Here is a 27,826-nt window from a genome sequence, read left to right on the forward strand (position 1 = left end):
TCCTATATTAGTTATATATAAAGTTGAATTATTTGATTCGTCGTTTTTACTTCATGCCGGGCAGCTAACAAATTGGACCTCGTTATTTTAGTAGTATAGATTGAGAAAGATATCCATTTTCAAAATAACATAGCCCACAAAAAAAAAACACTGGTTACATTTCCGACCTGTTTTATGAAATATAGTATATATTTCTCCACATAATTGGGAGGATCAGTTTGCAACTATAAATGATATCATTAATATGTATCACCATCTTCACAAATATTTTAATTATCGCTTTTTACTGTATATTTACAATCACGTCGTGTGCATGGTTAGATTGCAAAAACCTGCTATCTAAAAAAAAAACGGTATGCATATGATTGCCAGACAACCCTCCACCAAAGACCATATGACGTAGAAGTTTAACAGCTATAGGTATCCGTACGGCCTTCAAGAGTGGGCAAAAGCTATACCGTATAGCAAGCTATAAAAGGTCCCGAAATGACAATTGTAAAACAATTCAAATAGGAAAAATTACGGCCTACTTAATGTACAAAACAATAAACGAAAAACAAACATGATATACAGCAACATACGACCACTACTGAATTACCGACTCCTGGCTTGGGACAGTCACATACAAAATGTGGCGGGGTTAAACATGTTTGAGGGCGGGTCAACCCTCCCTTACCTGGGACAGTGTGATAAGAACAAACTATAAAAATCAGTTGAAAAAGGCATAACTGATCAGATCGATTCAAAGCACATGAAAAATTCCCAAAAACACAAAGTTCAGATCGTAGAGTACTCACAGTTACTGAAAGCTACTTCAAAGCCAATAATAACTCTCAAAAAAATCGTGTATTTGAGACTAAAAGATCAATCAGTACAACCCAACTTCCAATGTATTTAGTGTAAAGACGTCATTTAGAGTCATAGAAAATGAGGAATATGCCAATAAAAGCTAGCTATTAGATGCAGGTTATCAACAAAGTGTGGACAGACTTATCATATTTCACTTTTTACAAAGTCATGACATAGGACACAAGTAATAAACATTTCTGATTTGGCATTAATCATTCTTTATAATAGTAAAACATACTATCGAGAATTGCTTTACGTTTCCTTTACGTTTCCCGCCCTAGAATGATAACCGACGTATTGTCAGACATCTGCAGTTACAGGTGAAATAAATGACTCATTATATAGTTATGCAGTATCATTAGGCAGCAACACCTGATTAAGACAGACGAGAAGATCTAAAATAATTACAGAGGCGGAACTGTACATCATTTACTAGGATAGCTACCTGAGTTTCTGTGAACGTAAACACTACCGAAGTTTTTGTCTTATTCTTTGCCAAGTCTTTAGTGTTTATGACCTTTTAATCTAATAACAGTACAAAATATCAGTACAAAAAGCTTTATTGTAAGAACATGTTGAGTGTAGCGATTATTGTCAATTGTTCATGTTTAATTACAATGTGGTAGTCAGATTTATACCAAATGTATTCAGCGTTGAAGTATTTAACTGTTATATCATAAGCTTTGCATTTGGTGTAACAAAAAATATTTTAAAAATCAATGAAAAATTACATAATAAGTAACAATAACTATTATGTTCAACAGAAGATATCAATTTAGATGAAATATCTATAAATCACCAGCATTAGGTTGAACTGAAGAAGAAAGAATAAACACCATTACGTACGCTTAAATGATTGATTGACTGTTGTTCACCGCATATCCAGCGGCAAATATTTCATGCTAACATATACAGGAGATTAACAAATAAAAGGAGCCTTTGTTAGTCTTGTATTATTTTTAATTTTAGTTTCTTGTGTACAATTTGGAGTTTAGTATGGCGTTCATTATCACATATATTTGTTTAGGGGCCAGCTGAAGGACGCCTCCGGGTGCGGGAATTTCTCGCTGCATTGAAGACCTGTTAGTGACCTTCTGCTGTTGTCTGTTCTATGGTCGGGTTGTTGTCTCTTTGACACATTCCCCATTTCCATTCTCAATTTTAATATCAAATAAAACGTTATGGTTGACGTGAAATAGGGTTTTCATTTGTAGACAATGGTAGACGATAAAATAAGGACATTTTCCTTTAAAATCCTTCATAGAGTTGTTTAATATACAGAGAGAATGACACTCTTGAAAAACGGTGAATCAGATTCAACGTTTCCTTGGCATTGATCTAACTTTCTGTATTAGCATTAGCGGGACCAATTTTACTGCACCAAATGCGCATTTTGACAAATAATGTCTCTAAACTTATGTTTTATTTTTCAAAATATTTGAAAATTAAAAACAACATCATCCTTAGAGTTTTTACATTAATATTATGCTTTAATTATAAGTTAATCTGTATTTCAAACAACTTTGTCTTTTTCTATTAATAAAAAAAAAAAACATGAAAATTCAACATATGTTATTCACTTTTAAATATGAATAGAATGACATGTAGTTCAGGAATCAGCAACGAATTCTATGAAAATAAATAAATGTCAAGATGAAAAAACGAATAAACAAATTGATAAAAGAATTAGACCCAGATAAGAAAAAGAGATTATTTAGCTATTTGCAAAAGTTCACATTTTCGGATAATTATTAACTATATAACAGAGTACAAAGTTGAGATTCTCATTATAAAAACTTGCCCACAACCTTAAGCTTAATACTGTAAATCTCATTATAAATATCTTTCTATGAAGGAATTTAATCTTTTGAAAATCTTGTGTAAGTTACGCTATGTCAGTACTCTTGAAGGTTAATGCCTTGCAAATATTTTCTTTCTTTTATCTCTGTAATTTATTTTTTTATTGATTGAATTATTTTTTTCCTGTTTTGCATAAAATAGTTTTAAAATATCATAAACGGTATCAATTGTTTTGCGCCAGATGCGCTGTCTCTTTAGTAATACTCGAGGCCAAAATATATGAAAGTCCGAAACTTATAATAATGTTGAAGAGCTTAAAAGTGAGGGAATAGAGAGGAAAGGGGACAAAAAAGTCTCTTATTACAGTGACTCTACACATTTTGTGTTTTTCCCCCGAACCATATGTTCTATTGCGTACATTTTATAGTATATTGGCAAGTATAAAGTAAAAGCATTAATCAGATATAAGTTTCGGGGTCTACACTTTAAAGATACGTTTGATCACAAATGGTACCATGGATACCTTATAGCCTTAACCAGGACAGTCGAAAATCAGATGTACATGGTAAACACTATTTTGTATTAGAGTTTTACATGTATCTGTAAATTAAAAGTGTTAAGCAAAGATATGGTGCATAGAAGTCCATACAAGTCGGGCATATTTTGCTTTAAATATAAACATCGTCTTGTCAAACAGGTTTACACCTGTTGAACAAATGTCCTTTTTTTTTAAAAGGAAATGTGGTGGCATGAACGTGTAGCATTCTTTAAAATCAAGAAATGGCAAGCTATAACTACATACATATTCACAAATTAAAATGATAAACTATATTTTATTGAGTTATTTTTTATTTTATCTGGACTTGTATTTTATCCCTCACACTTCGAATATTTTCCCAATTTTTTCTCGAAAGCACTGTTATCTTATTTTTATGGTTGAGCCAGAAAAAGATAAAAGTTTTGATAACTGAAACATTATTTTCTTTATAATTCCAATCAAATGTAATGTTCCGTATATGGTTATTGATTGATTATTGCTCATTTAATCTTGTACCAAAAAATCCATGCCAATTAAGGACATCCCATTACACATTTATATATATTAATCCATCTGTCTATATCACATAATGACAACTGCTAATTATACGACTTGTCCATCGGATTTTCAATTATAAGAGATATCTATATACATATACATATATTTCTATTAATACTAATAGCATCAATTAATTTGATACATTCATTCATCAGGGAAAAAATCAAACTCATCTTTTCTACACATGCTAATTATTACACTAGTATTAAAATAAACTTACCTATGCTTGTTTTCATGTATCCACGTGAAGCTACGTTGACGCCGCCAGAAGAGATAACAACAGCAGTATTTCAACTTCTTACTGATGCACACTGAATGTTATTATTTAATTCTGCATATTATCTATTCGATACGAAAGATAAAATACATATATACCCGCGAGCAAAGCAGCTTAGATTTAGATTTCCATTTCTTCAGATTTTCCTCATACTAGATTGACAACTGTTATCGTAATTATCCGTCTGAGCAACTAGAGGTCGGAAAATCGATATCTTTCTTAACTTAAATTATATTTTATTGAGGAATTCTTAGCATCAGATAATTAAGACTGCAATCTTCTATCAGTTTCTACATTTAGATCGTTGTTGTTTTAGTATTGAAAATCTCCGCATGAAAAGGTGTAGTTTCCGGATAACAGATGACGTTTTAAGATTTTAAAATTAATTGCTGACAGCACAGGAAGCAGAATCATTGAGTGTTATATAACAAGCAAGAAGTACGAAATGATCGACAGGACATATGATTATGTTATTGTTGAATATTCTAGAGAATAAGAAAGGAGACAAAAATAGCAAAGTAAATTACCTCTTTATGAGAAAAGGAAGTCTCTATCGATATAAAATTAACTTTGCTATCAAGAAATTCTCTGTTGGGGGTAAATGTCATTCATTTTAATTCTTATCACTCTTCTTACGACGAAAATAAAAATTGCCAATTAAGGAAAATGAGACAGATTGCTTCACCACAGAAACTTTTTGTTTCTCCATTATTTTTTACTGTATATACATGAGATCCAAATTTAGAGGTATTTGTGGAAAAGAGTATCGCAATAGTTTGCAGTGTCACTAAATAGATGAACGTATATGGAAAAGAGAAAAAAACAAATAATTGTCTACCATATTTTTGCAATTGTAAGAGACTTAAAAAAAATAGAGGCATCAATAAGACAGTATCATATACTTTCAACACGTTACACATTTAGATGCTGATTATTTCAAATATATAAAAAGTGAAAGATATCAAGGAGGTAAAAAACAATCACAAGTCAAGGAGGTGAGACAATACCATGATCAAATTAAAGAAAACATACGAATTAGTCAGATAATATTTAACAGAATATTTACACAGTGACCTTAAGAATGATATATCTCCTTATGTTTATATATCATCATCTATGCCAATGAGAATTAAACTTATGACGTTTATTCTTTTTTTCACGAGGGAACTGTTTGTATAAATACATTTTGTATCTGATTGTAACACTTTGTCGATGGTTTGATTACAGATACCGTACATGCTGTATGACTCCTAATGCAATGCATGACATGATGAAGTCCGACACGTTCCAAAGGTTTCCCGTAATTTTTTTATTTTTTTTTTTTTTTTAATTTTTGGTGGCTGTGAACAACTGGGTTGAACCAACGCGCTTATCGAACTTCATCATTTCAGGTATTGCATTTGGAGTCAAACAGCGCGTTCATTTGACACCAACTTCCATCATCAGTACTACTTGGCAACACTAAAGGAGTGAAAATTTGAAATTTCTGAATAGCTGAGTGATTGTATTACCCTGGATGGATGGCTTATTTTTGTAAACAGTGATCCTTAGCCTTGTAAAATTGTAAAGGAATAAAACTTTAATATGTGTTACAAGAATAATGATTAAAGAAAAACAATACAAACATGTGATGAAAGATGTTAAAATAGACCATCAGATAAGGAAGTAAGACCACTTGCTTCATTTTATAGAGTTGTGCAATTACATAACAATAGACAGACATCACTGATTAATGAAAGCAAGTTAATAAACTGAACTTTGAGTGTCTAGTAGTACATCCTATAGTGTAATTGATTAAACAGTATATGATCATTATGTATCAATTATTGAAACGTCTTCACTTCATGAAATGCATTTTGTTTTTTTTTTTATAATTAAGCAAGAGCCAATTACTTTTTTTTAGATTGTTTTACTGATTGTTAAAAAAACAAGGCGGAAGATACCAAAATGAACAATCGAAATACATAAGTCGAGGAGAAACCGACAAACCATTGCCAAAAAAAAGACCAGTCTACAAAACTCTACATAGAAAACTAAAGACTGAGCAATACGAGCCCCGCCTGAAACCAGGAGTGATAAGTTTCTAAGATGAAAATATTTTTTATGATATGAATAAAAGGAGATAATTGAAATTTGTTTACAACACATATATGTACATGACATTATGTATAAAATACTTCTTTGTTGATGTGTTTTTTGTCGTTGGTAATTGCAAATAAATGTGTGGAAACCCATTATATTGTTTCAAGAGGGCAATTACCGCATGTTGCCAAAAAATTGTCCGAGAATGCTTATTCCTGTGGAAATATTCTTACTGTCATTAGAATCTCCCTGTAATAGTTTTTAAAAGGTCAAACTTTAAGGATTAAATAGATCTTGCGGTCAAAAGCAATGGAAGGGAACATTAGCAGTATAGTAACAGAAAGGACAAGAAAGTCTTCATACAATTTTCTTCTCATTAATTAGTATTAATTTGTACTGACAGAAATGTAGACCTTCCTACATGTTAGAATGTATGATTTATGAAATGTTTTGCATCTATAGTAAATCGTGCGCATCCTCCCGCATTCTTGTAATACACCGTGATACATGTAGCGGTTAATTATTATGACAGATATAGAAACAAAGCACATTTTTATATGTGCTTCTTCAACTTCACATCGTACATGTATAATGTATAAAGTGTTTCAGAGTAACGATATACGTGTTCTTCGTAGTAACAGTGTACATTCATCTTATACATTTTGACACATATAATGTAGTAATTATCTTACAAAAAAGTATATAGATATAGGAAGATGTGGTATGAGTGCCAATGAGACAACTCTCCATCCATTTTACAAATTATAAAAGTAAACCATTATAGGTCAAGGTACGGCCTTCAACACGGAGCATTGGCTCACACCAAACAGCAAGCTATAAAGAGCCCCAAAAAATTACTATTGTAAAACCATTCAAATGGAAAAACCAACGGTCTAATCTATATAAAAACGAGAAACGAGAAACACGTATGGACTACATAAACAGACGACAACTACTGTAATCAAATTCCTGACTTAGGACAGGTGCAAACATTTGCAGCGGGATTAAACGTTTTAATGGTACCAAACCTTCTCCCTTTTCTGAAACAATAGTATAACATCACAACATAGAAAAACACACTATAAAATATCAATTGGAAGGCTTAACTCAATCAAAAAACGTACATTAACACACAATGAACGAATAAATTTGACCTGTGACACCTGAATGCAAATACATCAGTTAATCATTGTAATGTGATTTCGGTATGCCTCGCTTTGACCAGTAAGGGTTGACAGTTTTCCTGTCAAAGGTCGATGTTCTCTCTGGTTACTCCGACTTCCTCCAACATTATAAACTGATAGACATGATATGGCAAAGAGTGCTGAACCTTGCGTTTTACACCAGCACTCAATCAATAAATCAACGAGTAATATAAGAGAGTCACAAAAGTTCTGTTTGGTCAGTTACTTTATACTCTTTTGCTTATGACTTTTCCGAGCGTTAAATGTGCTCTTCTCCTTTAAAATTTTAAGTATAATTTATATCATTGGAGTTGCATGGAGTATATGATCCCTCTTTTTCCTTGGCGTTTTCCACCTTCATTCTGGTTCTCCCCTTCAGTCTCCATCTTCATTTCAGAAGTTAGAGTAATAATTCTTGCATTGCAAATTTTTGCATCGTCAAACGAAACAAAAATAATGAGTTGATCGGATAGTTTGTCCTTCATGCAATGGAGGATTCCAATATTAAAAATCCATTAATGTTGAAAAAAAAATCATATTTATCTTTTCAGTAATATGAAAGAGATTTATTTTCTCTGTCAGTGCTAAGTCGATTTGGGATACATAGAACATTGCTGAAGACCAGTAGTTAAAAATGCCTTAAGTGACATTCTATATACAGTTAGTGTTTTTATACTGAAGACCTCAAGTCACACTTTTATTATAGGATTTTCTAGAGTTCCTTTCTCTTTTTTAAAGAAAGGTCTAAAGTTTAAATAGACAGAATCGCCCTTCATACAACTGTGACACATAATTGTAGTCCAGGAATGCCACCTAAAATATGAAGTCATGATGATATACTTCATCTTAGAGAAATAACGTAACTAATAATGTTGAGCCATAGAATTGGTTAGAAAAGACAGAATAATTGTTTACATGCACAAAAATTAAAACTATCGGAACTACATGTATATAGGCGGACAACCGATTACATGTAATCAAACAGGACTTTAAATAAAAAGTCCATTTTTTGTCTTAACATTTTGCTTTGATCTTCTCTTGTGCACTTTCAACTTTATCGTACATGTAAAAACACCTTTACCTTGTTAGAAAACACATGTATATCTAAAAGAATATGAGAGGTATACGTCATCTAGACAGTTACATAGCAACTAAAATAGCATAATTAAATCTATTTGCAAGTTTTTAAAACAGTAAAAATATATACTGTAAACGTAGAAATTTTTCGCGCGGGGGTTAATTTTGCTAATTCCACGATTATATTCGCGAGAATATCCCCTGTATGAATAATTTGTAGAATAACAATATTGATGTAAAGTGGCAATTTATTGTTACATGTAATGCATAAATTTAACCCCCGCGCGAAAAGTTTGTGTATCGAGAAAAAAAAACCCCACGAAAATATCCACGTTTAAAGTATAGGGTTTACGTCAATGTGACAGTAACCCAGTGACGAAATTATCAGAAGACATATATCTGCATGTTTGGCGTTCTGTTTTTTATGCAGTGCGAGGATGTACTTTACAATAAAAAAAGTTGATAATGTTTTATAATAACGAGCATATTCAGTAATTTTTTTGGTGAACAATTAGCAATACGTTCAAGGAAATTACAAGGAAACCTTCTGTTAGCATTCAGACAAAGGGAGATAACTAAAATCCTACTTATTATAAAATTCTATCGCCTATTAAAAAGTCATAGATGCATATAAATATAATAACCATGTATTCAGTGAAATATTTCTAAAATATCAAGCCATTGTAATACTAGTTATCATCTTTTATTTCATTTGGTGATTTTTACCTGTTGATGGGGTATATACCATCCCTAACCTGTAGAATGAATCAATGTTTCTTTGAGATAATAAATTTAATCAAATCAATCAATACAACAAATAACCTTCTGTAAGTATATAGAAAATAATAGTGTATTGACATGACATAATAACAATAAAAGGATAAGGCTTTTAAACGGAGAAAAATGCTGATCTCTATCGAGCAATTATCAGTTTTGAGCAGAATCCTTATCTGGTCATTATGTTGAGCACTATCGGTGTATTAAACTGCAATCTAATACAATTATATACCAATTTTGTGTAATTATTATTTGTCATTTTTTTTTTATATATTTTTGAAACTTTAATATAACATTATGCATTACAATAAGCAATGAACGTAATATTTTACACTATTGGTATCATAAGAACAATTAATTGGCCAGACTTCTATTTGAACCCCCTCCCCCTTTTTTTTCCTAGTGTGTTTTGGTTCTTCCGACAATAAGGTCCAAATGGAAGCATTTCCAAATAATTTTTGTTTAAATTTTGTAGTAGAAATATAGAGATTGCCAACATTGCAGAAGTGTGTACAATTTCTTACGAATTTCAAAATGGAAGGCGTGGCAAAGAGAGGCGAAAGATGACAAAGGGACAATCAAACTCATAAGTCGAAAAAAAACTGACAACGCTATGGCTAAAAAAAGAAAGAAACCAGCAAACAAACTACATTACCCAAAAAAAACATAGACAACCGGAGACTGAGCAACACGAACCCCACCAAAAACCGGGGGTGATCCCAGGTGCTCCGGGAGGGTAAGTAGATCCTTCTCTACATGTGACACCCGTCGTGTTACTCTTATAACAGTTATATCACGTGATTAGACATCACACAATAGCGGATTGGTAATTGACTCTTATTATCTAATCCTAATACATCACCAAATTCTAGACCATCGGTCATGTAAAATGTTCTAAACCTGAAACTTGACTGAATGTGAAATAAGTTTTTTCTGACAAAGGATAGAAATGCATTATACGGTCAGTGACTATACTTCACTCAAAATTAAACAGTCAATGCATTTTGACAGCTCAAATAGAAAAATCGCAGTATGATTTTTTTATGTGACACACAACGTATCTTCTTTCAACACACTATCCGCGTCTATTCCACGCTTAAGTGTGTCAAAGATTGATAAGAAAATTTCATCTATTGGTGGTCGAGTGATCAAAGTAGTTCATCTACTATCATCTCTAGCCTGTCAACACTGAAGTTGTGAATTCGTACCCCGCACAACTGAGTTGCCTGCAACTCAAATCTTAATTGATTAAAATAGTCATTTTGCCTGCCGAAGGTTCTCTTCAGACATTTCGGCTTCCTTCACCCAAAGGAGCTGACCGCCACGATATTGCCAATAGGTTCAAAAGTGGCGTTAAACACAATCAATCAATCACATATGGAGACACTCTAAACAGATGAAAGAGGAGAAAACTTTGAAAACAATACAAAGAAAAGGTTGAAAAGCACCAGATGTAACATGGATAATATTACTCCAAACACCACCACTAAACATACCTTAATCGCATTCATTGCCATCAAAGGTTATGAAGATCTATAAAATGTATGAAACCGATTTCCCTTTGAAAAGACTAAAAATATGAAACGTTTGAGAAAATAAAAATCAAAATAGAAGACTTAAAACCGTGAAACGAATAATCCCGAAAGAAAACGATGAAATACTATTTACTTACTTGATATTATTGTCCGTCCTCGCAGATTGTCCAGACTATTAGCATACATGTATTTGTATGTTACTTTTGAATTTATGCAAGTCATTGTATGCATATCATTGGAATTCTTCGAATTTGAGTTACAAACTGTCCACTTGTAGTTTAACCGCTTCAACCGGCTCTTGAATAAAGAGTGTTTTGTTTTACTTACAATTCAGGGATCAATTCTACAAATGACTTGCATCAACAAGTATGATTAAATTACCTCATTAGTTATGTTGTTCAAAAAAGGACAACTCACATGCTATGTAGTTTGAAACGCATCATTACCTAAAATGCAAAACCAATATGTCTGTATCAAGAAAATCCATATCATTGCGTCATTATACCTCTTGAACTTTATAACAGTGTAACAAAACTAGCACCAAATCTGATCCCGTATATACTTCACCTTAAATTTTGATTTTAAGAGCAGACATATTTGATTAGATGCTAGACAGACATACAATATAGCGCGGAATACGTGAAGATATGAAGCTTAATTGATTTGACATAGTGGACAAATTTTTAAAAACTTTTATGTTTTGAGTTCCATGAAATACTTTTCTAAAAAATTTATACAGCCATGGACGAACAAAATACACATATAATTTTCATGAGAAAGCATTAACAGTTCTCGTAGATAAAGATAGTTTGGTGGTTTCAATTCGTTTATGACGAAATATTCCACAGTTCCATGTTACCTCGTTTAAAAGAATGCTACCGCTTACCAATTCAAGTGCTGTTATAAACAAGTTATTTATTATATTGCATATTTATTATATTGCATATTTATATAGGTGGATCCGGAGTTATTGTTCTCCCTTAAATATGACAAGAATTGCGTAAAAAATAGAATTTAGCCTGTCTGGTTTCAAAATTAATTGACTTTCACAATAAAAACCGTTAAAAGTATAAAGACATATAAGTGCTTCTGTGTTTTGTTATTTCGATGCATTGAATGTCAATTAATGTAAACAAAAAAGAAACGAAATCGTATAAATCTGCTATTTCTAGTACTTTACCAGTTTATTGCAACACTTGACAATTTTATTTTGGATCAGACAGTTGAAACTAAAATCAATGATATGGTTATTTCTGTTTATGAAATAGAATGGTTTCTATACTTAGACTCCTTACCTGACGGCATCTGTGATATAAATCAAATAAAACACTAATTTATTACTTTAAGATGCAGACATGACGTCATTTCCTTCTATATTTTCCAGAGAAAATAACAGTGAGAAAGTAGCTTTCCCTAGATGTCTGAATCTTTGATGTTTATTTTTCATTCTTGATAAATGATGCCTTATGCAATAAATGTCATTTTGAAATTTTTGCTGCAATTAGTCGCTATGATAATGAAAAAGTCCTAAATTAAAAACATTTATATGACAATTTCGCCCTTTTTGAACCTTAATTCAAAAACACGACAGCATGAGAAATTCAGACAGTTGTCCTACAACAGCGTGAAATGTTAATGTGAAAACACAAAAATCACTTTTTTCTTTTGACCGAAAGTGCACAAATTTACTTTCGGAAACTTGCCTGAATATAAGCATGTAAATGAATGTGTTTGTTTGATGGATTGTTTGTTGCTTGCTTAAATGATATTGTATATATACACACACGTTAAGCTCGTCGCTAAATAACAACAAATCATATTTGTTTCACATATTAAGAAAATTTCCTCACAAAAATATCTTTATACTATACAAAAATCAAATGACTGGCACCCTTAAACATGTTAAACAATTTCATACCTGTTAATATCTTGTCACATTCACATTCATTCCAGTTATAGTGTCTTAATCTGTAATCTCTCAAAAATTTAATTTAAATCAGATTAGATTGTTCGTCATATGTGTAATGATCATTTAGGTAAAATCCGAGAGGTTACGATTGAAAAAGGCAATAGTCTAAAAATAAACTTCAAACTGAGTGCATGTCAATACATTTAATTTGAATTAATGAAACCAATACTTTTGCATACGGGCTGCATCGTCGCTGTCAATTAAATGGTTCTTAATGATATAGTAAACATCACATTGTTTTCATTCAATCCATAAAATACATGTATTATTTGATAGCTGAAATCAATACACAATTAAAAGCTAATAAAATGTTTCATTTATTTTTCCTTTCTGAATTTAAATTTTAAACACAAATCGATTTTTTATTAAGTGAAATATTTTTCTCCAATGTTCTTGCTTCTGTTTAAAAACTACTTGATTATACAGCGGACAATATTAGTGTGTGAAAAGGCATAATTTACATATCAGAATATTGAGTACTTAATTTGAGCTAACTTTTAAAGTGTTTCGGGTTTTATACATCCTTGGCTTTCAAATTTTGACTTTGAGCGTTCCTGATGAAGTACATCCAGAATAGCACTTCGGACGCAACTAATCTATAAAGTGTTCTTTTCATGTTTTTGAAATTATGAACATTATTGGAATATATATAAAATAGTTGTTGATATATGTACTGTTGTCGCTTGTTATACTGTTTTATTAGCTTAGTTCTGAACTGATTTTCATCATTGGTTTCCACAGCGATCAAAATTTGATTTATTTGGGAGAGATTCTACTTCATAACTCTTTACAGCTGCCTTGAGTTAACTTTTTTACCCATATTTCAGGAACTGCTAGACCACTGATGTAGATTTCTATGAAACTTCCAAAACTTAAATGCAATATGGCAGATGGCAAGTTTTGATAGCTAGAATCAACTATCATTATTTTATGGGGAATAAAACACAACCAGCTTTATTGACAATTAGATGATAAAAGTAATGGATCTGTTTACAGCACACTTCTAGATTTGAATAATATTCATCTTTATTCTCATTTGTAAAAGATTTAAAAAAAAAGTCATTTTCAAAATCTCTTTTCGGCCAATTAATTTATCAATATGTTTATAGGTTGAAACATATCTGTTTTTAGGGTAACCCAAACTTTTAAGTCAACCGACTTTAAAAAAAGTTTGAGATGGATAAATCAATTCCGAATGATGCCTTGTAAAGCTTCAATCTATCCATTTGAGCGAGAAGCATAGCAGGATTATTGCTTCGCATCACGGTGCGACATACGATATTCAAGCCATATTGAAATTATTACGTAACAAATATCGGTTCTCATTGGTTGCCTAATGATGTGGAAAAGATTCTATTGGCTAGAAAGAGATATAAAATTGGGAGCATGTTCCGAACAGGAGAAGATATTAAATACGGTCAAAATTACAGTATGAGTATTCAAGATCCGACCCAACACCCGACCAATGAATAATTTTGCCTTTAATGGATTACCTTGCTATATAATGTCGCGTCAACTTCGTGCTAATGAATAAAAGGGGGGACTAAAACGAACAAGTATCTGAGTGCTCATCTGACTATATATACATGTACACAAATACTAAAAATACATATTACTGCCAATGATCTTCCAGAATTTTGTACGAATACATGTATTCCATGTTATAAAACCAAATGATATACCAAAACTACAAGTACCCCGAATTGTGCATTGAATTGTTTTGAGAATGATCTGGAACTTTTAGGAGGCCTCTAATAACATTTTAGTAAAATGACGGAAAACATGTATGAGGATATCCAAATGCAAATAAATATTGCGTCAAAAATTAGAAAGACGGGCTTAAAATACCACACTAATGAGTATATGCACAAAGGAGGTAAATAACTCCTTTTCCCATACTTAAACAACCACATCTTACTTAAAAATATGATACAGCAAAGCACTCCAAAGTTTTTTAGAAAGCTAAAACTTTGGTAATTATTTGTTTCAGATAAGTCAATGTTTGGATGAGAATTGTAGTTCTCGCGAGAAATTGACCCTGAGGAAATGTTCAAAATTGTTTATATCGAGAAGTTTACTATCACCAATCAAAGAAAACATTCATAACATTAAGACATAAGCATGGACATTATTGACAGAAAATACATACAACTTCTCAATGGAACCACAAGACAAATATGATATAACCATTGATAAAACGGGCAGATGAAACCCTCGCAGACTATCAGTCCTTTAGAAGCGGTACGATCCAGTGCTTGAGGAAATGAAAATAACGCAATAAATTTGGTTCGTCCGACGCACTTTTCTGAACTTACCTTCCGGAACGATCAAACCCAAAAATTTGAAACCCAAAGAAGTATACATCAATTTTATGATTCATATTTTCTTAACTGCATGCCAATTGTTAGCCGACTACAATTCTATATATCGTTCCAAAAGTAAATTTTATTGGCAGCGGCTTAAGACTAGTTGATTTTTAACATTTTATGTGATTGCATAACATTTAATATCGTGGCTAAACTGAAAATATGTCTATCAAACATACAATTCAGGTTACATGCAGCTTACATTTTGTTTAGAGGCAATAATTTATTTATCTGTTTGACATTATACTTATCATATAATTGATATTCGATGTTAAAGTTTTACAACATTTAGGTATTTGAAAACGAAAGAATTTCGTGGGTTAATAGATATAAGAAGATGTGGCATGAGTGCCAATGAGACAACTCTCCATCCAAGTCAAAATTTATAAAAGTAAACCATTATAGGTCAAAGTACGGTCTTCAACACGGAGCCTTGGCTCACACCGAACAGCAAGCTATAAAGAGCTCCAAAAAAATTACTAGTGTAAAACCATTCAAACGGGAAAACCAACGGTCTAATCTAAAAAACAAAAACGAAAAACGAGAAATACTTATGAACCACATCAACAAACGACAACTACTGAACATCAGATTCCTGACTTAAGACAGGTGCAAACAATTGCAGCGGGTTTAAACGTTTTAATGGTACCAAACCTTCACCCTTATCTGAAACAATAGTGTAACACCACAACATAGAAAGACACACTATAAAATATCAATTGAAATGGCTGAACTCAATCAAAAGACATATTAACACCAGTGAACATACACTGAATATGTGTTAGATTACCTTAATCCTATCAAAACATCGATATATCTGTACACGAAATAACAAATATACGGCATTGTATGTCGATTCCGAGGTGTCGATAAGACTTTTAAAGATGCCGAGAGTCTCCTATTATTCCCGTCTGCTGGTTGAGACAAACCCAAATAACATTCATGCAATTATTTAAGATAGCAACCCACGTTAACCGACAGGTAAAGACTATGCATTCAATAAATTAAACAAGTAGAAGGAATGATGTCAAGTTAAAAATGTCGTTGTCTAATACCCGTCAGCTTATGTGTTATGTAACTTACAGACAGAATTAAATGTGACGTCATTGATGTCTGAAAAGAAACGGTAGTTTGGCGATAAACAGCTTACTGCCATATCGATCAATCTTGCAGACATAAAAGCTTGCAATAACATTGGTCGTAAATAACTGACTCGACGGAACATTGTTCAATTTTCTTAGAAATATTTTCTATTTTAGTGCATTTATTTATTAAATCATCTTTAGGGTTATGTTTACATATTAGGTTAAGTGTGTAGTTATCATTCAAATCATTGAAAACTTTCAAGAGGTGAAGTCCAGACGCACTTAGTTACATACAGTAAATGATCGAGGCTGTCAGCTATAATAAATTACTCATTGGAGGTTTCTAGACATGCGACACAAGTAATGTGGAAGAGTATTTGGTTAACTAAAACATGAATGTGAAATCGTATCTTTTTTTTTCAAAAAAAAAAACAACTGATGACTTTAGACGATTAAACCTTTAGACTAAAGAGTAATACTAATAGAAAAACAAAGAATATGGAGTATCCATCCATGACACAAAATCAGTACGTGCACAGCAAAAAGACACACAATAAGCAAAGGAACAACGCTTTTATTGCTGTTCTTCATCTCAAAGTCACAGTGAGGCCTTCAACATGGAGCAACAAATATAGATAAACTCTCACCTCACTGCAAGTTTAAGACGGCCCCTAGCAACGGCTTGAGCGGAATTCTTTGCTAAATCTGTATTTGTTTATTGATTCTTAATTTTTTACGTCCAGTGACCAATAAAACAAGACTTTTTGCAGGTCCGACTGGTAAGTCATTAAAAATTATTAAAGAGAATAGAAAAAATAAATTTGAAAGTATGAAAAAGGTATAAAAACAAAGGAATTATGTTCATTGATTGGTACAATTGGAAATGTTAGTTTCAGAAAAGCGTCTCTTAGATGATTTTCATTTTTTTTAAGTAATTAATAACTATGCTGTACGATATTTTATTCTACATGTTGCTTGGAATTTGTGTTAACCACACATTTAAATAGGCGTTCCTTTGAGAAACTTCGTTTTCAAGATGGCAAAACTGCTCAGTTTCATTAACAATATATGTTCCTGAACTCCGCAAATATGCTTTATATGCATATCATGGTCTCACTGTATTCTGAGTTGTGCTTTTACGACTGGTTTAACTCTTTGTTTTGTTTGATTATGGCTGCTGGACTTGTGCTATTGGGAATGATTTTGGCATACAATCTACAAATCTATGGAATGGGTAATCGAAGAAGTATTGATATGAAGGGTCGAAATCAGCCGAAAAAAATCGTGACTTTTTAGTTGCAATTATAAACAAAGACACTTCCATCCCAACTGACAACCATGAGACTATTTCTCGTCCCATTAAAGTCGATGACTGTTGGATTAAGTAGACCATCCTCCATTGATAGAACTTGTTTGCATTCCATATTATCCATTGATATGGACACGACATTCTTTGTTGTGTGACCAATGAGGTAAATAAGTCCATGGTCATCTGACGTCACACCTCGTGGATCGCTCAAAAAGTGTTTGTAATGAAACGTCCAGCAGACTTTTGAAAAAGAATCAAGTAGTTTTATTATATCGTTTTCTTGATTGACAAAGCAAATTTTGTCAGCCACTGTCGTTATGTACATTCCCCATGGCAAGGCTTCTTTGTAAAATTCTGAAATAATATCATCGGACAACGCCATCGTCTCTATACCTTTTCCCTCAACACAACAGAAGAGTGCACCACTTTTGTGTGTGATCCCATAACACGGACCATTTGTTTTCGTTGTTTTCACTACTTTCTGACTTTCAATGTTATACAAATTAATAACAGCTTCAGAGCCTGAAGTCACAGCAACACATTCGTTATCAATTGCAGCAACATCAAATACGCGTCCTTGACCTTCAATGATATACTGGAAAGAACCATCGATAGCATGTATGATTAACGACTGGCTGTTACGGTCAGTGAAAACAAATTTTCCAATCGGCAAAAACGTGCAACCTCTAATACTACGATTTTGGGATCCCTCTTCAATTTCAAATTTTTGAGCCAACCCCAGATGTGACTCTTTGCTACTTATAGGTGCTTGCATCTGTCTTTTGTCTTTTCTGAAAATTCTTACTTTTGTGGGATTTGTCTGCAAGAAAATTTCACAGGCTTGTGTAATGTCTGTCAAGTCAGATTGCAACTGTTTATTGACATTAAATTTAATACAGATCTCATCAAGTTGATTATTATCAAATAAAGATTGTAACTGGAATTCTTCTTTGTGAACATATTTTTCAACCTCTTTAATTCCAAAAAATGTTTGAAAATCTGATCCAAACGATGTCATCAAATCAATATCGCGAAGCATTTGTTTCATGTCTGCGATTTGTTCGTCAATTTTTATCAAAAACGTTTTGATTTCTTTTGTTTGTTCTTCAACGTGATAATCTATATCTCCGATTAGTTTGTTTTCCGTATCATTTAATTTTTTAATGACTTCTTCACGGAATGTCGTATACTCTTTTAGAATCTCTTTTTTCTGTTGATTGAACATTTTGATGTTATCATCCCGATCACGTTTTATATTATGCAAATTTGTTATTACGTCATTTAAACATTGTTTAACGGCCTCTTTTGCTACGGAATGTTTTGAATTCTTAATTACTTCCGGAATTGGCTTAACATCGTTACATGATTTGTGTGTGTCTTGTATGCATGCATTACACAGGAGGAGTTCGTGGTTGACACAAACACATGTATGTCTTTCATTATGATTGGTACATTTCAATTCTAATTGCTGTATATATTGTGGTAACTTCATAAAGTTTTCTATTGAAATGACTGTGTGGATTTTGCTTGTTTCTAACTCATAGTGTTTCTTCTCGCAAAAGTCGCAAAGTGCATGTGCGCATTCTGGACACCACGTGACAGCGAGAGAGCTCTTTCCTTCTTCACAGTACCCACATTTATTATCGGTAGATGTCATATTCAAACCTTCAGCTTAGATTGTTTTATTCTGTAAAGTAATGAGAATATTTAAATTAACAAAATCTGTGGATATTTATTTTTTTCGATATATCTAATTAAAATATGCAACTAAACCACATTTCTAATATTATTGTTTCAAATCTTAAACGACATATTTTGTCAAAAAAGTGATACACAAACAATACAAATAACCGGATGAACAAGATTGGCACAGATTATCCAATTTCACATGCCGATATGACCTATATTTCAAAGGGGCATAACTATCTTAAAAATATTTGATCTGCGCTGATTTAAAAACTTTCTGATATATTGCTGAAGTTAACATTTGACATGAATTTCCTTCAACTCTAACGAGAAGAGGGCTTGCAATGTTGATTTTTCGACTTTTCATTTTCAAGGGACATAACTCTAAAAAAATATTTAAACCATGCTGACTTTCCAACTTGTCTGAGATACTGCAGATGTAAACCATTGACCAAATCTCAATAGTCTTCAATGAGAAATTTAGCCCAAGAACCTACAATGTTGATTAGCAATATCATTTACACTTCAAAGGGGCATAACTACGAAACATAGTAGAGATTAACCCTGATTTTCGACGGCCAAGATAGTGCAAATGGAAAACCTTTACAGAAATTTTATAAAAAAAAATTATGAGAATTGTACACGTGAGATCGCTAACAATATCAAACAGACATCAGTATTTTTAGGTGATGGGGACAAAAACACAGATTCTATTAAAAATCCAGAAAAAAAGAACATCGGATTGAACGTCTCTTAGTATGTCTATTTGTACATGCAGCATTGCCAAAAGGACGCCCCTCTTAAGAATTAGTTTTATTGCCAGATGAGGAAGTTCTACGTGACTTTAGTTCTATACCCCCAACCTTTTCGTTTGGTCGAGACGAAGAATAAAACATGATATGTCGCAAGAAGCAAGTGTGTACAAAAAGATTACATTTTTTTTTTTAAACAAGTATTGTCTGAAATAAGCAAAAACTAAAAAGTGTATACTTTACCATTTAAAATGATCTATTCGCTAAGCGTTGAATGTATATAGTTGCTATCCAATATTCACATTTTACCGATGCACTTTGCATTTAAATTTTAATGTTTTAAAACGTCTAACTTCCGTAATTATATATTTGGAATGTTACCAAAGTTATTTAAAAAACATATTGTACCATATTGAATAGCTGTGAATAAATAGTTACTAAACAATTAGTTTATAATAATATACTTTGCAGAATTTTAAGTATTTACGACCGATTAATTCAATTTTATGTAGCACAATGTGTAAAAAGTTTTCTTTTTGAATCAAATTCCTTTGAAGTTAAATTTGTTTTAATAAACATTAAAAGTTGTTATACATTTTAACAATTTAAATCAATTTTTCTGCATTTACAACAGGTTAAAACCCCTTAAATTGAATGAGAATTATTTGAATCTTTAATAGAACGTTGATCTTCAAAACATGTTAGAATGTATTTGTCATGTAGCGTTGAAATTTCTTTATTTTCATAAAACCACACTTTTCTTGATAGCACAAAAACATAGTTATCGTTGTATGTGCATTTATGAAAATTTCATCAGTTCTGCTGGATTATAAGATTTACATACAAAGATATATATGAAGGAATTAATCGTTCCTAAAATAAAAATAATTATGCTATTACTGTTCACTTTTAATATCTTTTAGGAGCAGCTATACCTGGTATGCATGGAGTTTAGTCCAATATGATCTTCTTTTGTTGTGCTGTCAGTGAATTGACAGGTTTAAAGTACTGTGGAGACTATTTGAGACATTTTGTTTACCTACATGCAATTGATAAGTAACAATAAACAATTTGTTGCAAACGATTGATTTCGGTTATGTACCTTAATATATATACGTTGATTTTATGAACTCGAGTTCGGTCGGGATGATATACATTGACAAAGGTAAGGATATTTTATTTCCGTCTATAGAATTCAATTATCTATTGGTGTTAATCTATATTCTATTAATAGTCTAAACAAGAATAAAAACCATCTAACGTCAACTTTGCCCAGAGGGAGTTTCAACCTCAGGTTTAATACAATAACAATACTGTATGAACTGAAAATAAACCATAAACATATTCACCAGAGCAGCGGTACTGACCTAGCTGTTCAAAAAATAATATGCCGTGAATACCAGAAAAATAATAATCTTTATCAGATACGCTTGAAACCAAACGATGCGAGTGCTTATGATAAATGTTGTATACCTTCAGCTATTTCTAATGTGAAGAAAAAATCCGAATATTGTGAATTGGAAATATTACCATAGGCTTTATCTTGATCTTATATCATTTTAAAACATACATTAATATGTGGCTACGCATGGCTATACCTTAGATTAGTATACCGCTGATAACAGTTGTAGATCTTTCCTTGTATACCAACTGAATATCTCTATTTTTCTTTCAGCTGAAAAAAACCCCAAAAATTACAAATAAAAAATTAAAGATTCAATTAAAAACATAAGGAAATGAGAAGCCCTAGCAGCTTGGCGAATGATGCTGTGCACGAGGCTATCATCATTAAGCATGTAGCCAAAGCACGTTATTTGTAATACTAGGCACGGTATCACATACAGTGGCGTGATATTCGTACACATTTAGGAAATACGTCTCCGGTTATTTTGTAAAGACACTACCAACCGACAATGAGTGTCTTGTAACGGCTTCAGCGATGATTAACCAAGTATGAATATAACCAAAGATAATAGTCTATGAGACAGTAGTTCGTAATATGTATTTGATTTTGAGAAATATCATTATAACTGAGCAATTATGTAACAGGTACGAAGAAGGTAAACTATAGACGGAAACGTTTCTAAATAACTATATCTACATATCTATGGATGGCCCTTTGAGGAGCGTCACAACATACTTTATACATACATCCTGAAATTTATTTCTAGTGTTTAAACATATTTGTAGAAGTTCATGCAGATTCACCGAAACTAAATTAGCAAAGACTACAAGAACATAGCAATGAAACACTAACAGTCATCTTAAGCCATGAAAAGTATGTCTCTATAAATAAATGTAATATAACAAAATCTATTGCGTAGCAATAAAATTGAGAATGGAAATGGGGAATGTGTCAAAGAGACAACAACCCGACCACAGAACAGACAACAGCAGAAGGCCACCAACAGGTCTTCAATGCAGCGAGAAATTCCCGCACCCGGAGGCGTCCTTCAGCTGGCCCCTAAACAAATATATATACTAGTTCAGTGATAATGAACGCCATACTAAACTCCAAATTGTACACAAGAAACTAAAATTAAAAATAATACAAGACTAACAAAGGCTAGAGGCTCCTGACTTGGGACAGGCGCAAAAATGCGGCGGGGTTAAACATGTTTATGAGATCTCAACCCTCCCCCTATACCTCTAGCCAATGTAGAAAAGTAAACGCATAACAATACGCACATTAAAATTCAGTTCAAGAGAAGTCCGAGTCTGATGTCAGAAGATGTAACCAAAGAAAATAAACAAAATGACAATAATACATAAATAACAACAGACTACTAGCAGTTAACTGACATGCCAGCTCCAGACTTCAATTAAACTGATTGAAAGATTATGTCTTCATCATATGAATATCAGGCACAATCCTTCCCGTTAGGGGTTTAGTATCATACCATCATAACATATATGAGAAGAACATAACCCGTGTCATGCCAACAACTGGTTTTTAAATAAATGTGTTTAGTGCAGATGCAAAGACCCTATAAGTGAATCAATATCAACGCCAAAATATGCAATCTTTAATGACCTGACAACAGTATCGTAACTATATCCCTTCTTAATAAGTCTATTTAAAGGTTTTGTTAGTTTCAGAGGTGAATACTGACATTTTTGTGCTTTATAAAGAATATTTCCATAAAAAATTGGATGTGAAATACCTGAACGTATAAGAAGTCTGCATGTTGAGCTATATTTACGAATGATGTCCTTATACCGATGATAAAATTTAGTAAATGTTTTGACTAGTTTGTGATATCGAAAACCCTGGTGTAATAATTTTTCAGTAATACATACATTTCTCTCGTTAAAATCTAAAACATTGTTACATACACGAGCGAATCGTACAAGTTGAGATATATAAACACCGTAAGATGGTGACAAGGGAACGTCACCATCTAAAAATGGATAATTAACGATAGGAAATGAAAAATCATCTCTTTTATCATATATTTTAGTATTAAGCTTTCCGTTAATGATATAGATATCAAGATCGAGGAAAGGGCAGTGGTCATTGTTAGTATTAGCTTTATTTAAAGTAAGTTCAACAGGATAAATTTCTTTAGTATACATACTGAAGTCGTCATTATTGAGAGCCAAAATATCATCCAAATATCTAAAAGTATTATTAAATTTGTGTATCAGATGTTGTTTCGATGGGTCTTTACTGATTTTTGTCATAAATTGTAACTCATAGCAATACAAAAAAAGGTCCGCAATAAGTGGTGCACAGTTAGTCCCCATTGGAATTCCGATAACCTGACGATATACGGAATCTCCAAAGCGAACAAAAATGTTATCTAGTAAAAATTCAAGCAACATTGTTGAGTAGAACAATTGCTAATCAAAATGTACTCTTACCGTTTCAAACGCTCTGCATACAATCATTAGATGACAAAACAATCAAATGTACTTTGTAATTCACACTTAATGCTTTAAGAATTACTAAAGAACTTCCGTAATTCTATCATTTGCATGGTATCAAAGTTATACATCTATCCTATAGCATGTTGAATGTCTTCATTGTTAATACAGGAAGCATTTGAAGCTTAAACAATTTTATTAAACAATTGAATGAAACAATTTTAAACACTTTATATAAGACCATAACCCCATACAAATTGTATGCAATAACGTGACTGTACACAAATTATATACTTTTAACACGATAGATTAGCCATGAAATCATAAGTTAAAGCAATAAATTATATTCAATCCGATTTAATTGTTGTTTTTTTTTTTCGATGTTACCTTTGTATAACTATAGATGATACTAATTATACAGTGAAGCTGTGAATGTTCTATAATGAAAATAAATGCAATTGGTCAATGTTTTTTAATTTAAAAAAAAACTAAATGCTATAAGGCGAATCCTCATTCTGTTACTACAGAAAAAAATCAAAATTCTTAGGTTTTGAAATCATTACTAAAAGCACTTACGGTCATCCTTTATGGACATTTTTCGGGATTTCTTTATACATTAATACCTTATTTACCCATAATTAAAGGAAAAAGAAAATAATTTCCCTCTGTTTGTTTATACATATGGATGCATCCCACAGAAACAGCAATCCCCTTTGGTATCATGAGTTCTTTGTGTACATGTACTTGTACGTACGTCAATATTTTAATACTTGGAGAAGCAAATCACAAAAAATGTTATACATATAAGTAAAGTTTAGATGACCCATCATAAGCTACATTTCACAATAAAAGGATACAACAATTGCATGAACAAAAAAATCATGACGATATGACAGTCAAGGTCATGAACCACAAAACTGAAAAAAGTCTGCTGAATACAAAATATAATCAACAATAATTATATATACAATTCAACAAAATAAAAACAGTCATTCCTGAGACTTAGAAAACTAGGACAACAACCATTTAAGTACAGCATAGTTTGTAAGTAATATATATAGATAGATCAAATTTCCCTAATTTCCAATACTATTTCTAATAGATGTTTTGACAATATGATTTTCACACAGAATATACAATTAAGGGGACGGCACCCGAAAAATTAGGGCACAGGATGTTTGCGCTTTTTTACCTGTAACACGATAGGACATTTGGCACAGTTTAAATAATGTCTTGAACATAGAGTTTAAGGTTATAGACTAGTAGAGAAAAAAAATGTACATGTCACGATGGCTTTTTATCATTGAACAACAGATTACATTAAAATTCGTTATATTGATGAACAGGGACCTCAGTCAAGAGTTGAGAAAGAGATACTAGAATATGTATTTGCAATGTAGGCGAAATACCAGCCAGGACAGATTACTAGAGCCGAATGTGTTTATTCCCTGGGCTCTAGATATCAAGCAAAAATAGACCTGTGATGACTAAACGCGTCTTGAACATGTTGAAGTCTTTAGAATGTTTACTTTTAGTTATATATAACTATATCCGTGTGATATAGAATCACTTTTAAACACAAATGTGCTATTAAATGACTATTAATCTTTTAACAATAACGAAAATTATGACTTTAACTCTGCCAGGCCAAACCTATCGGTCCTAAGCCCGGATAAAATAGGAGGGAACTCATAAGAAGCAGATATTGTAAAAGCGCAAATGTCCTTTTTTAAAAAGCGCATATGTCCTATAAATTGTAGCGCAAATGTCCTATAAATTGAAGCGCAAATGTCCATTAAAAAAGCGCAAACGTCCGGCGCCGAAAAATTAAGCATACGTAGGAACAGCTGAAAATAAATGATTATCTGCCTCACCAGAATATCAAATGGTCTTCCCCGAAGTATAGTGACATGCTTCTAACTGAAATGCATGTTTTAAATAAACTAACTAAATATAATAGCGTTCGATTTCCGGTTGAATCAAAGCAGCCTTGAAAAGTAGTCTTTGCATTTTGCTACTCCGTTATTATAAACGTGGCATGTGAGAGTCAAATAAATTACGTGATCATTCTGAGATGATGTGTCCTGATAGAATAATGTGCTTCCTACAAACTGTTGCCTTTTGAGCTAGCCCGTTTAAATCCCGGCTCAGCGTTTCGGTAAGTACATAGCAAAATGTATATGCATATCACGATATCATGTTTTTTTATACTTTAGATGTAGGTTATATTTGCCGCTGGATGTTAAACATCCAACCCTCCATTCATTTTAGCCATGGAGTATCGTAAGGCATTATTGCAAATAAAGACTAGGGGTTATCTTTCGTCCTACAAAAAAAAACAAAAAAAAACAAGAAATCTTCCGTTTACTCATATGTAACAAGCACACATTTAATATTAAAATTAGTGCTTTACTTTGGTCACGAATTTGCAATAAGTCATTGAACGTTAAGTTAACTATCAATCAATAGTCCATACTGTGAATATTCTGAATTAATGTGAATACTCTGAATTAATGTGTTCTTTAACTTTTTCTGAATTAATGCGTTGCTTAACTTTTTCTGAAGCAATGCGTTGCTTAACTTTTTCTGAATTAATGTGTTGCTTAACTTTTTTCTGATATAAGAATAAGGAGATGAGATATGAAGATCAGAGATTGTAGGCTTATAATATGGTACGCCAGACGCGCGATATGTCTATGCAAGACTCATCAGTAGCTCGAATCATAACAGTTGGGTGACCAAAACAATACGAAGTTGAAGAGCATCAAAAACCAAACATTCCGAAAAGCTAAATACGACTAAGGCAATCTTTTTATGGGGGTAGAAAACCATAGTGTTAATGAGACAACTTTAATTGTTGACCGAAGACAGAAACCACTCAACAAACATTTACAAGTTTCAGGAATATCAACAACATATTCACCCACAAAAACTATGTTTATTACAGTGAGATACGCGTATAAACCTACGTTCGAAAACCTCAATGGCAAATTCAAGGGTTAGAAAAATGTTAGCTGTCCTCAGGGCTATCAAAGCTCATTTTCGTGTAATTTATGCCTCTTACTATTTGCAATTTATTTGCTTACAAATATTTTACAGGATAATTCGTTGATTGAAAACTGTGTATACAATTTGAAGAAAGGCGCTTTGTGTCCTATTGGTCAATGATATCAAATTATATCTCGAGTGCAAATATATCCATCTATAACGAAAGTAGAATTGAAAACAGGAAGCAGTACAGTAAATACATAGATTAAAGTTATAAAAAAGAAAAAAAAACTAAAGGTACAGTGACAACACAATAATGGTAAGTAAATATTGATACGAAAGAATTTCGTAACATTTCATCGACGTATTTCAGCTATTTAATCTGTCAATTAATGAAGAAGCAAAGGCGATGTGTTCATAAATTATAAGCAAATGTTTGATTTGATTAATTTATGGCACTTATGTCTAGCTGCAAATATTATAAACATGTTCATGATATTAATGTGTTTATAAGATATGTATTTATCCTGCTTTGTACTGGTCCGACTAGCTTAGCCAGATTTTTAACGTGCTACTTCACTAGATAAATATCCGGAGGAAGACATGATGCCCTATTTAGAAGAATTATTGCTCTAACTCGTACTTGGTCGGGAAGAACTAATTACAGATTGTTTTGTTCGACTCAGTTATTGAGCTTTATATACATACACAATTGTATACGTCTTAATATATGACAAATCTAGGTTAGACGTTCTCTTTCGGATAATCTATGATTATACAGGGCTAACACCATACTTCAACCTGAAAAAGTAAAATAACAAAAAATACCAACGATTTAGACCAACGATGCAAGATATGAAATTTGTATTGTCTAATTTTTGTTCTTGCCTCAGCGAAATTTGAACCCTTGCTTCTGTGACATCGTGGTAAAAACGCCTGGACTATGTCCAGCGTCTGTGATCACTAGGCCAACTAGGCTATATAAAATATAGTTTTCGTAAGTTGAATTAGCCTTTCCTTGTCGGCTTTATATAGGGTTGTAACACAAATAAATGGTATACATTACAGATCAACTTTTGTCTGTCGTAAAGGATAATAATTTTACTTACCATGCAGTTACATTATAT

At 32.3% G+C, this 27,826-nt stretch overlaps 2 protein-coding genes and 1 long non-coding RNA gene across 7 annotated transcripts in view; 1 reads left to right on the forward strand and 2 right to left on the reverse strand.

The window, feature by feature from the left end:
* The window catches only part of LOC127707883 (serine/threonine-protein kinase SBK1-like), a 60,633-nt gene extending 56,245 nt beyond the window's left edge, over positions 1–4,388 (reverse strand). Inside the window, exon 1 of one of the 2 annotated variants that reach the window (XM_052212637.1) lies at positions 3,966–4,388. The gene's annotated coding sequence lies outside the window, so the exon portion shown is untranslated. The remainder of the gene's footprint in view (positions 1–3,965) is intronic. The other variant, XM_052212636.1, reaches the window with a different exon arrangement.
* Positions 1–6,136, forward strand: part of LOC127707884 (uncharacterized) — a 46,614-nt gene extending 40,478 nt beyond the window's left edge. The window contains exon 3 of the long non-coding RNA XR_007985067.1: positions 5,926–6,136. This is a non-coding gene — a long non-coding RNA (uncharacterized LOC127707884). The remainder of the gene's footprint in view (positions 1–5,925) is intronic.
* Positions 6,137–17,042: 10,906 nt separating this feature from the next.
* Positions 17,043–23,887, reverse strand: LOC127708028 (uncharacterized). Of its 4 annotated transcripts, XM_052212821.1 has the most exons (3): positions 23,709–23,887; positions 21,443–21,519; positions 17,043–19,093 (listed from the first exon to the last, which is right to left on the reverse strand). In XM_052212821.1, the coding sequence occupies exon 3, from the start codon at positions 19,061–19,063 to the stop codon at positions 17,390–17,392; it is 1,674 nt and encodes a 557-aa protein (XP_052068781.1). In that variant the 5' UTR covers positions 19,064–19,093; positions 21,443–21,519; positions 23,709–23,887; the 3' UTR covers positions 17,043–17,389. The 4 variants fall into 4 exon arrangements, with proteins under 4 accessions (XP_052068781.1, XP_052068785.1, XP_052068784.1 ...); XM_052212825.1 differs by lacking the exon at positions 21,443–21,519; XM_052212824.1 differs by lacking the exons at positions 21,443–21,519; positions 23,709–23,887 and adding an exon at positions 20,780–20,902.
* Positions 23,888–27,826: the final 3,939 nt, after the last annotated feature.

Source organism: Mytilus californianus, unplaced genomic scaffold (genome assembly GCF_021869535.1).
Source record: "Mytilus californianus isolate M0D057914Y unplaced genomic scaffold, xbMytCali1.0.p SCAF_7, whole genome shotgun sequence".
NCBI classification, from domain to species: Eukaryota; Metazoa; Mollusca; class Bivalvia; order Mytilida; family Mytilidae; genus Mytilus; species Mytilus californianus.